Source organism: Taeniopygia guttata, chromosome 12, assembly GCF_048771995.1.
Source record: "Taeniopygia guttata chromosome 12, bTaeGut7.mat, whole genome shotgun sequence".
In the NCBI taxonomy this organism is placed as follows: domain Eukaryota; kingdom Metazoa; phylum Chordata; class Aves; order Passeriformes; family Estrildidae; genus Taeniopygia; species Taeniopygia guttata.
In genome coordinates, this window is record NC_133037.1 from 9,774,425 (window position 1) to 9,786,999 (window position 12,575).

The 12,575-nt window shown below is 42.1% G+C and overlaps 1 protein-coding gene across 2 annotated transcripts in view; it reads right to left on the minus strand.

Moving 5' to 3' along the window:
• The window catches only part of LOC105759937 (netrin-4), a 43,106-nt gene that overhangs the window by 5,146 nt on the left and 25,385 nt on the right, over positions 1–12,575 (minus strand). For both annotated transcript variants that reach the window (XM_030283185.4, XM_072934917.1), the window contains exons 5-7: positions 8,731–8,857; positions 8,208–8,396; positions 404–617 (exon numbers count right to left, since the gene is read on the minus strand). In XM_030283185.4, the coding sequence (XP_030139045.4) occupies positions 404–617; positions 8,208–8,396; positions 8,731–8,857 (530 nt within the window). The remainder of the gene's footprint in view (positions 1–403; positions 618–8,207; positions 8,397–8,730; positions 8,858–12,575) is intronic.

Sequence of the window (12,575 nt, forward strand, 5' to 3'; positions counted from 1 at the left end):
TATGTAACTTAGTGACCACGTGTTGATTTCACTGGGACCTGAGGACAACTGCAATTGCTGTAGAACTGTAATTGCTCAGCAAATAATTTTCCCCTGGGCACAGATGAGAGGCAGATTCTGCAGTCTCTTCCATCTATTTCCAAATTAAAGATGTATTTAAAGACCCTGCACATAGTACCATGGGGTTGTGGAAATGCCTATTATTAGTGCAAAGATTCATCTGTTCAAGATTGCCTTGGATAATGCAGTGCACTTAAAGGTGCAAATGTAGCCTAAAAAAACCTTTTATGATTTACAGCCACCTTTTCAAATGATTGTGCACCCTGCACTTTTTGTTATTGCTGCAGAATTTGTTTCATTTCGCGGAGTCCCATCTCAGAGTGAACCCAGAGCAGGGCTTTACCCATTGAAACACGTCCCAGTGCGCTGGTCACAGTCTCTGGCGCAGTCACAGGGGCGACAGCCACTTTCTCCCAAGCCCCAGTAGCCCACGAGGCACCTGTCACAGCTGGGACCTGCCACTCCTGGTTTGCAGTAGCAGAATCCTGTCCGGGGGTGGCATCTCCAGCTGCTGCTGAACGTGGCGTTGGCTGAACCCAGGGGCTGGCAGGCACAGGCTATGGACACACAGCAAGAGGCAATTCAAATTAGGTGCCGCGGGGTCAGCTGCTTAAGTGACATTTTTGCAAGGCTGATAAGTTTGTACCGTCTTCCTCGTGCTCGGCAGTTTTAAGTCAGAAGTACTAAACATTGCATTTCAGCCTACATTTGCATTTTTTTTCTTTTTATTTTGTTAGACAAAGCAAAACAAGTACAACTGTGACCATTTGTACATGAAATACTGAGCATTTGTGCTTTTCCCTACTACACAAATCATGACCACACACGGCTTTCAAGTTATACCAGAAAGCCTCCTCTGTGTGATTATTTTTAAAGGGGTTTGAAGGTAACTCACTTTAAAAGTGTTTTGCAGAAAGTTTCACTAGCAAGGGCAAGGAAAAGATTTATAGCTATTGCCTACATTGCCTTTCCTGTAAACGCAGAGATCATAAAACTGCTGTTTCCTGGGGTGGATACAGGTGGTTCAGATGACCTGAAACTTATTTTCAATTTCTGCCTTCAAAGAATGCACAAATTTCCTTCAGTTCCTTTCTGAAGTGCTAAACATCACACAATGCAGTACTGTATGTGCTTGAAGAAGCTGATAATTTTTTTTTCTTTACAAATGCATGAGCAGATCTTTTCAAGGAAGGCTAGCAGAATTAAAGACTTCTAAAGTTACAAGATATATTTTACATGTAGCTAAAGATGAGCAAATAGGAGGAAAAACCTCCAAATCTTTCAAATACTGTTGCCAGTTTCACACCAGCCTATTAACTCAAGGCAATTTGGCAGGAAAACAGAGTTACAGCTCCTTTGGGCATCTCTTCCTGCATGGACAATAAATTGTCATCATGCCACACCACTGGTACATTCCTGATGTGACAGCATCAGGGAGGGATACACAGGGAGGTACAAGCCAGCACAGTTGACTCCTCTCCATCAGGGCAGAACCTGTCTGGGATGGTCAAGCCTCATGCCAACAGCTCTGCAGAAGTAAAATACGAGCAGTAAACAAACCCACTCTGATGTTCACACAAATTTGATCAAAATGAGAACTGAGATGAACTCCAGGCCTTCATATTTCAGCTCTCTTTTGTATTAAGAAAGCAGCATGCCCTGACTTTCATTTGTAGCAGACTGAAAAGGTAATGCATCGCTACTTCATCCATCTGGAAGAGGACAGAAATAAAAATTGTATGGGTAAGGCCTGCTTTTACAGAGATTTTCAGTTAAATGTTGGACACCCAAGGTGTTTAGATAGCTTGGATCAGAGGCCAGCCTTTTTGGATGCTTATTTGAACCAAGCATGATCTCCACAGCTTTTGAAGTTTGCCCATCATTGTTTCTGATCAAACTACTTTTCTTCATGAGCTCACAGACAAAAGACCAAATGAACACTCTGATCCCACACATCACTTTTGAAGGGAAAAGGGGCAAATATATAACTAAAGAGAGTTTAATTTGTAGCAGGGACAAATTCACTTTCATCTGCAACCTCATATTTGAAACTCGGGAAAAGAAAATACCTTTTGAAAATAATACAAGAAGAAGGGCATTTCTCTTATGATCTGCTTATCATATAGTTATTTTTTTTTCCCCCATGCCCTGTGCTCTTTATGCCAAATAATGTTCTTTATGCCAAATAATTTTAATAATATTATTACACTGCTGTGGGTGGATTGGGCCCGTTGTGCTCAGGGGACTCTGGCACAACAGCCTAGGGACAGAAAAGCCACGTGCTGTCACGGGCAATGTGCTGGGCACAATGGGCGGGCTGGCGCCGGGCAGCAGCCTGGCCTGCTTGCCACAAAGCAGCCTCGACTCTGGGAGCAAACCCAGGGCTTGGGCTGTCAGCTCTGGAGAGCAGGTGGAACACTGAAGTGCTCATTAGCCCTGACAGGTTCAAAGGCAAGCTCTGATTTTTTGCTGCTAAACTTGATTTCAAACCCCCACCCCATTTTTGCAGGGCTGACTACATCACCCTAAAAAAGAGACTCAGTTTGTCAGTCACTGAAAACAATGGATGTCATGGATTTGGAGATAAGGACAGGGAACACCCTTCCTTCATGGTAGACAGGGTTGAGACACAAGGAGTAAGAGTTTGCCAGCACCGGGGTTACTTGAATCCAGGTTTGTTTTCTGTAATATTACTATATGTAGGATCTGCCTGTGGAGTTTTCTCTTAAAATACCTTAGATTTCTGCAACCTCTGGGTCTGCCTTTCTCCCTTTTATTTCTAGTTTTTGGGTTTCATCAGTGAGAGTCACTTAACAGATGGGTAACTCACATCATTAGACTACCTATCCCCAGCTGAGACTGGAACCTGATTCAGGAAGATGAGAACTTCTCCTACCCTGTTCCTAAGGGAAAATATTACAGCACAGTGACTGAAAGCACTGGTGAAAGCTGATGAGAAATCCGAAAACAAAAGTGCCTTTTTATTTTGAGGCTGCAGTTCAGTAAAAATAATGTTCCCAGATGAACTGTGGGACATATTCTCCAGTTAGAAACTGGGACAGCTTCTGGTGCATCAGAAAGCAAGCTGAATCAATACATGTACAACACTTTCAGATGAGTTATACAAGTGGCTTGCAAACTCTTTACTCAGACTGTGTTTATTTAGCATTTCAGCTTGGGTGGGTACATTGTCTGGCTTCCAGAGTATTACAGCCAAAATCCCAGTTGTGCATCTAAGGTAACTCCTAAAATAAGAGCCCACATGTCACATGCTGAAGGGGCAGCTGTGGATGACTGGGTTTTTATCTGTTTAACAGTACCATGGATTTGCAAATAAGCCTCACTATTAAAGAAACATAAAAGTAAGTTTTCAAAACCTTACCCTTTAACATCTTCTAACATTTAACAACCCTTTCACACTGATTTTTGCTTCTTTTCTCTTGGCAAAACCTCATTTTACTCTCCATCCACCTCCCTGTCTAACAAAATAGCAGCCAATGTGACAATGCCCTTGTTTATCAAAGGCATCATCAATTATGTTAGGGACGGTGTGCAGACAATCCTGGCTCAGAGCTGGGCAGTTTATTTTGGTTCTCCCCTTGACAGTAGTGTAGCGAAAAACATAATTTTACTATAGAGTTTCCTATTGGTCACAGAGTGTCACAAAGCATCCTCTTGCCTTTAGTCTCACTCCCACACCAAGTTTTTGTCAGACACTACTGTAAAAGGGAAGAGACAAGAAAAAATGAAAAATGAATAATTCATACTGCAATCCCCACTCAAGTCCCTAATAAATCTGTCTGCCCTCAGCACAGCTGTCTTCCCCATGTAATTAGACACAGATGCAAAATATAATATTGGTTGCAACAATATGGTCCCAACTTACAGGAAAATATCAGGTGCTCCAAGTAAGTCAATGGCCTATGAGGTATCTTGCCTTAAGCTTTTGTCTAATAATACTGCATAAGATATAGCTGTGAGCAGACTGGCTATTTGATTAAAAAAAGCAGGCAAAATGAAAAATCAAATAGTCTTTTGAGTCTGAAATATACACACATGCATCTTGGGAGTATATGATCAAACCAGTGTGATTTTTAAAGTATGTCAGGTGTGGGGATTGACTCTGCCAATGATGTTTCTTAAAGGAAGGAAATAAGATAGACAGCTCTGTGTGTGGTCAGGGCTGATTAAGACAGACTTTGAACCAAGATGTGATGGGGCCTTTGTGATATTAGAATTAAAAGTTCACTCCCTCTGCTCAGAAGTAAAAGGACGAGAAGCAGAGCCTTTCAGACCGTGTGTGTGTGCATGTGCATCTGGGCACATTTTAATTTTCTAGCCCCGCTCTTTGAGTAAAAAAGCTTGTTTTCCTGGAGACCCTTTTTAATGGGTCTACATGCCTGCATTACTTTTAAGCTAAGCAAAGGGTGAGTACAAAAGATGGTGCCATTTCAGAAGGATCCCTTAAGCCTTGGAATAAGCCACAGGAAAGAGCCAAGGATACAGCAGCTTTTCTAACCATTGGTTAGGAAACAATTAGGCTTTTGAGTCAAAGCTCCCATACAAGTCTATATACAAACTACTTAATCCTGTGTTGTCACCCCCAATAACAGGCAGGTGTGTGCCTTGCTCGGGGACTCTTTTCATGCCTTTTTTTCTTTTTAATATAGATCTAAGCAGTGTCCAAACAAGCCTCTGCCCATGACCCTGCTCTCATTCATCCCAGCTGGTAGGAACAGGAGAAGCAAAGGGATCAGAGGCAGGCTACCTCTGCAGACAAAAAGGAATAGCAGATTCATGCTTCCATATCAAATTTCAGCAGATTTTTTTTTTCAGAGGGAATGTCTTTGCAGTCTCGCACTGGAGGGTCAGCTAAGGGTGGTTTAGATAGTGCCAGGAGATCCAATTGTTATACAACTTTTTTTTTTTTTTTTTTTTCTGAGCAGATTAAGAGAGAATGCTATTCATTATTATGACTAACGCTTAAAGATTGTTTCTGGGCCTGAGCAGTGTCCTGTTAACTTTGTGGGAGCCTGAGGGGGATGTCACAGCTGAACCTAGACTTTGCTCTGGATGGCAGAGCACTCTTCAAGCGTGCTTTCTCAAAGGGATTAGCACAGCATTTCATTCAGCTTTTTCATCAGACTTCCTTTCCCAGCTCAGTATCTACTGTACACAAGGGTCAAGTTTTCATCTCCCATTGAAAGTTTTTCCTCTGAGCTCAAAATGGGAAGATGGGCACTAGGTTGCTCTCATTAAAACCATCCATTTAGTCTGCTGTTCGCAGTTTATTACTGCTTTCCAACACTTGCTCATTGGGTGGGTCTTTCATTTAGTGTTGTTAGTCTGGCACTGTTTGCATTAATTTCTCTAAGTGAGACAATGCCTTGGAATTGGTACATGTAAATCCGAAAAAACATGTTAATCCAGAAGTGGCAGCTCTTCAGTTTATAATCAGCAGGCTGAGGTATGACAAAAATCTGTCTGGTGGTCTCATTGTCTAATATATAGCAATGCTCAAAATAGAAACATTTTTTACTGAGAAACCAGAGTTTGTTTTAGGGACACACAACCTGGACAACTTGGACCACTCCAGAAAAGGTTTTTTGTAAATGCAAGTTTTCAACCTAAAATATAGCGACGAGGGCCTCTATCCTGCAGGAGGCTTTGCAGTTTAATGTTGGCTGATGATGGTTCTGGAAGAAAAAGCTTCCCTCAATCAAACCGAGTCTGTTCTAACCAAAGCCTATAACCAAAGCAGTGAAGTGTTCCCTGAAAATTCTCTGCAGAGGTGCACTGTAACACCAATTGCACACTTACACTCTGCCTGCAATCCTCATGGGGAAGTGTTTGGTGATCAGGTCTTCCATCATACAAAGTGCTACCTATAATGGGAATTTGTCAAATCTTATTGTGGCAATTCTCTTATTTGCCTTAAATAAAAGGGAAAAGTCACAAATTAACCACCTACTTCCCAGTTTTCTCTGAACTCTGTAGTTTTATCCAGAATACCTCCTATTCCCACAGAGGTACAAGCATCATGCACACAGCTGCTGTAAAAGCCAAGTGGGCTGCAATGCCCTTTCCTTATATCTTGATATGGCAAGCATTCATGAATGCCTTCCCACCCCTGGGAAAGGTCCCACTGACTTGAATCATTCACAGATAGGGTTGTGCTTACCTTTGCTGCTGAATCAAACCCATTAAATTAATCTCAGCTAAGAGAAACTCTAGTGCAGGCTAGTGATCCAGAGTACCTCTTAAGGAAATAGATATGCTTTAGAGGGCAATTCAGTCAATCTGTTTTAGGCATCTACCTTAGACTGCTATAAATAATTCCCCTGAGGTCCCTCTTTTTCTCCACTGACAGAACAAGAAGCCTAGAAAAGACATATAACTTTCAGTGACTAAAGCAGGATGGCAGCTCTCTAGGCCTGAGCATGCAACTCAAAGTGGAGACAATTGCATTTGGGGGCATTCTGCTGGCAGCAGCACCTTCCCAGGTGAAAAGAACATTGTTGTGCTTCACTGGCACGACAGGAATAAAGCTCTTTTAACAAGGTAAATTTCTGAACAGTTTTTCTCTTGCTATGCAGGGTATTGGCAGGGGTTACTGAGAGACCTGTAACCAGACCAGACAAGAGAGGCAGACGTAGAGTCAAGGTCTGATTTCATCTAAGCAAACACTTCTAGAGTTTCCAGACAGATAGCCTGTATTTTCAAACAAGGTTTTTTCCTCTTTGCTGCTCTCCAGTGCTCCTTGACTTCAGCAGTTATCTAGTATTACACATGATGCTGGTTACTGCACCATCTCCCTGCTACTCAGTACAGGAGTTCATCCACAGATTCTTTCAGGTGCTATGGGAGTGAAAGCTAATCTTCTGGCATAACAATTTGCTCTCATTGCAATATTTTCCTGTAACAAATCTGCTCAGAGTACAAACAGAACTAGAAAGGGGTCACCATAGAACACTACAGGATACAGGGTGAGCCAGATAAGCTCACCCTCTGCCCTGTCTGCTGGTCCATGTTCTGTGATGAGCATCGTGAAAAGAAGAAAAGGTTGTGTGGAAGCAATCTGCTGTCACCAAGTTCCAGTGGGAAGAAGGCAAAAGAGCAGAAACATTGGATATGTTGGGCAAGAAAGTTTAAGTAATATCACAGGACTCACAATCCTAGGGACAGGAGTAACCTAAGTGTTTAAGAGGAATCACATTGAAGCACACTGAAAGGGTCAGAAAAGCTTCAAAAGCTCAGTATGCCAGTGGGCAAGAGGTCAGATAACAGAGGATGAAGTTCTCTATGCTGGCAAGTGATGTCTGAGCTATGGGGAAGGAAACTATCTAAAGGGAAAAATGAAATTAAGTATATTGCTGGAAATGGCAACCTCTCAAACAGATGTGAGATAGAATCAGACATGTGGAGCCTGGCAGGATACTCAGGAAATGTTTATTTTAAGTGAGGGAGATTCAGGCTGTTTGCCAGACTAGCTGGGTGCAAAATATCTTGATCCAGAGGTTGTACATCCTCTGTGTGCAGCCATGAGTGCCTCTGTGTCCGAGACACACCTTAACACATTCTGTTGAAGTGTTAATGGTGCAATCAATTTGGGCAGAGCACCCCATAACATATCTGTAGAGTCTGGAAATAAATCTGAGTTCTGGTGTATTTGTTCCCAAGTGAATATGCACAGTTCCAGGCCTCCTGTATCTTCTGCATCCATTATATGTGCACAGATGTTGCACAATCAAATTAAATTTAACAACAGCTTGCACATAGGCTCACACAGTCTTGAGCAGTACAGAAAAAAACCCCAGGCAAATAAAATGTGCCTCAAGAGAAAATGAACCATATTCATTTAAAACCAAACACAAGAAGAATGTACCTTTCCCCAAGAGGCAATGCATTTGGAGAATTTAAACTGTTATCACAAAAAAAGTGTCATAACATAGGGACAAATAGATACAAAAAATCTGGATGATCACCTTTGATCAAACCCCCCTGTAGTTTAGGAAAAGAATACAAAGAAAATATAGTAATACTCATGAGTTGCCTCTATAGGAGTTAGTGAGTCTATAGAAATTATTTTGTTCTTTTAACGATGCTTTCACCATTCATTCTTTGCCTCGTGTAACACGGTCACTTACGTTTGCAGACCTCTGGGGAAGACATGGGCTTCCCTCTGTCCCGGTAAAAGCCAGGCTTGCACCTCTGGCACCGATGTCCCTCCGTGTTGTGCTTGCAGTTGTCACAGACTCCCCCACTGCGCTTCCCCGAGGCCAGCCACACGCTCAGGTCGAAGTGGCAGCTCTCGGCGTGGTTGTGACAGCGACACTCTGGTGAGGACAGGAGAACGTCCCTCAGGCTTTCACAACTGGCACAGTAATCATGGTGGCATTTTCCAAACCAACCTGGCAGTATTTTAAACCCTGCTAGAACCTGGAATGCTGGGGGGTGTAGCTACATGAAAACCAGATTTCTGGCTTGTAAATTCCACTCCCCAATAGCCACAGTGCAGAAGAATGACCTGCACACTGATTTCTCCATCAATGACCAGCAACTTATCCCCAGTTTCTGTAAATCAGAGAAGTCCTTGTGGGGGAGCTTTGCCTGCTGTTATGGCGAGTGCTCACCCCGAGAGCCTGGGTCAGTAAACTCCTTTCCACTTACTTCTGCATTCATTTGGTGCCCCTGTTTTCCCATCTCCTGGCTTCCAAGGCTGGTCGTTGTAGAGCGGAGCACATTTCTCACAGTGGTCCCCTGCCGTGTTGTGTCTGCACACGCACTTCCCATGGACCTGCCAGGGAAAAGACAGCGCAGTCAGACAGCTCCAGGAACAGGTGGAGCTCCCAGCAGCCTCATGGAGAGCTGCACAATTCCCACACAGCTGCCTGGCTCTCTTAGGAAACCCACAGAGCCTGGAGCTAAAACTTGTAGCTCTCTTTGCACAGTTATTAATGAAATAGAACTTTTCCTTTATCTTACAAAATGCACATAGCAACAATTTAACTCTCAGTTGGCTGTTTAACGACAGCATTGATGAACAACCTGTAGACTCTAAATTAGGTGAGCTAACATGTCTTCATTTTGTTTTACAAATTCATGGCAAGAGCATGCAAAGAGTGTCAAATATACTCTAGGCTAGCAGGGCCAAGTCACAGAAGAGCACAGGCTAACAGCATGCTGGGCTCTGTCTTATTTGACATTAACACTGGTCTGGAAGAGAGCGTAAATGTAATGAAATGAATCACCATGAATTATGAAATTTGAAATTATTAGAACAAATGAGTAAATAGTCTTGAACATCCTAGCACAGTCAAAAATGTAGCAAAAATATTAAAAATGGAAAAATACCAACCAGTACTCCCACAGAAAAGTAAGCTAAAGCCACACATTCTATGAGGAAGGCACTGATATTTTAACTTAGGTACAATAGGCACCAGTTTGCCAACTTACATATTACTATATAAAAATTAGATTAGTAGAAAAGGCCCAGTAAAATTTCTTCATCTGGAGCTGGCAAGCCAGGTGGGGGAAACTGAAAGCAAAGTGTGAGCAACAGAGGCAAGATTCATGCCACCAGTTAGGAAAAAAAACAGTTTTTAGCTAAAGCTTGAGCAGTTTATGACACTGATTTATATGAACGCATATAAATGTACTGGTACAGCAGATGAAAAATTGAGATCCAGGGGATTTGTGTATCACCTCTATATTTCACTTTGTCCTTTTTTTTCTTAGGCAACACTGCCTATGGCAACACTTGACATATCCTGATCCTTAAATAAGAAATTGTTTAGGCCTATATGGACTTCTCCACTGTGCTCACTGTTGCAATATTTGAGTACTTTGGAAACATATTAAATTTATTTTTATGACACCTCTCTTCATCTGCTTTTCCTCATTACTCTGATAACTGTCTCATCTCTGAGGCTCTTTCCCATTCATTGTACTGAGAGTTCAGTTGCTTTCACAAATTTTTTGAAACTGGATGGTGTCTTCCGAAGTTATTGTGAGGAATGGATCGAGAAAAAGATGCAGGCAGGCAGACTGTATGATTGAATAAACCTCCCCATTCCATAATACCAGGCTGAAGTCCCATGTGCATCCCCTGGAATAGTTTGTGGTCTTGCACTCCTGCTCTCCAAGTGCATTGAGCTGGGGTTGCTCCTGTCACTAATGCAGCTGTCAGCTTTGAAGGATGAAAACTGTTGCTTTAAATGCTGATATTCTAGCTTCTTCATACTTCAAGTTTTCTAATCAGTTTTGCAAAGGGTAGACATTTATAAACTGACATACCTGAATTTAGAGGATATAATTAGTCCAGGAAAGGAAGACAAATGTTTTGCTTTGCTCAATCACCACCACGCTGGCTTTAATGGCCATGTGAAAGTGAGTCCCACTTTTGTATGTTGCTATAGCAGCTGTGTTCTCGGACTGTGGCTTCATGATGTAAACTTTTTTTGGATAATCTCAATTTGAGACATTTCCTTACTGTTTCTTCCTATGCTATCACTTACATCATACCCTGAGTTATGTATAAATTGGGCTGTAAAACCAAACCATGTTTGGAAAAAAGCTAAACCGAGGGGGATTTTTCCCTTGGCACCAGTATTTTTAATCTGCATTAATTCCCTCATCTGTCTCACAGTACAGCCATGCTGTTAAAAGTCTGGTGTTGCTGCCAAAGGCTTTGATTTGTACATCAACCACCTGAGCAGCTTTGGATCAGGACATAGAGGAGGTTATAGCTTTGTGGATTTTAATGCCAGGTTGATCAGTTCCAACCACTTAGCTTGACCTGCTGTACTCAGCCATGAGTTTCATCCAATGGTTCTTCCATCGAGCTCTGTAACTTCTGGTGGATTTATATCACATAATGTAGAACTTTATCCTGTTTTCATACAACAGTTCCAAGAAATTACATGATACTTAGTCATCTTTGCACAAAGCTTTTTCACCTGAATTCTGATCCACAGCTCAGAAAGTGAGAGAAAATTTTCCACCTCTTTGTCCTGCTGTTTAAAAATTTTTCTAAACTCTCTTCAGCTGTGTGTAATACCTGAAGCCTCTTGCTTTCTCTCTCCTCATTTAGTTTCTTTCCCTATTGTCCTTCCATTCAGCGTTGCAGTTGTTGCTTTTTCTCCTGGGCTACTCTCAGTCTACTTGGGGGCTTTTCTCCTAATTAATGAAGGTTAAATTTGGAAGCCTTCCAGGTCAGAGCACCTGTTGCTGATTCAGAAAAAATGTTTGCCTGTGAACTCTGTATTCACTCTGTAATGTCACCAGAGAAATTTGGGATACCACAGTTTGCAATGACATCAGATGCTATCCCTTACCTGCTTGTAGTAAATTGACTCTTCCTGGGTCATTTTGTATGGTTAAATGAAAGAGTATCTGCTGTTCTGCTTTGTTTCTCTTACAGTTCAAATGGGGCTCTGTGCTCTCTCCAAATGAAAAGACATATCCATGCAGGTTTATAGAAAATCCTTGAATATCAAGTCCTAAGGAGGGCACATGCAACTTATAAGAGGCCAAACTAAAAATTTCCTTCAACTTTTTCAAAGTTGCAAAGAGAATGAGTGATCTGGGAGGAAGTCCCTGATTACAGTGCCTGCTGTGGGCAGATGGACAGTTTAAATTCCTGCTCTAATCAGGAATGAGAAAAGCCATTATTTTCCTCTATCACTTGCTGTTTTCTGGGAGAAGGCCTAATACATGTGTGTGTCAGAAAACTCCTACACATACGGCTGTTTTCTGAGGGAACTCAGTTTCTGGCTCATACTTGGTGGCTTTGGTAAATTAAGTCTGTGGGAACTTGATGGGGATAAGTAGAGCTGGGACAATGTGGCAGGGCCACCTGAGCCCATGCAGGTTTTGATCTCCATAGCACTGAGTCAATGAGCTGCTGCTGCTTCCAAATTCACTGAGCTGGTAATGGTGGAGAAAAACCAGTGATAGTGTTCAGCTGAATATTCAGACTGACAGCCCTAAGAGCTTTTTGAACAAGATAATATTACTCAGCCTGTAACAGTTTCAAAACACAACTCTGCTCTCTGCCTGAATTCATCTCTCTCAGTGCATATTTCATTTTGCTTGCTAATTGTCTTCTTTCTGAATTCTACCTTATTATTGATTTTGGGGACAAGCTGTTCTCTTATTTTTGCCTGCAGTGCCAGTAACTCCATTATCAGTCTGTAACAAACTGCACATGAGTAACAGCTGCCAGGCTGAAGTGCAGCATCTGAGTTACAGTAGTCACCAACTCTTGGGGAGTGTCTTAAGAACGGAGGAAGAAGGAAAGGGAATGAGACTCAGTATTTTAATATTCAGTGCCCGAATCACAAAGTAATGGGTAAATTCCACTGTTCAAATGTCCTGAAAGTAACACCTCTTGCATCTCTGAGTTCTGGGCACAGCTGGAATCAGATAATGTGAAAACTTAGCTGGGGATTATAAATAGAACTGTGCAAGACATCTGAAGAGGAGGTAGATAATATTTACAAGGGTTACAAGAG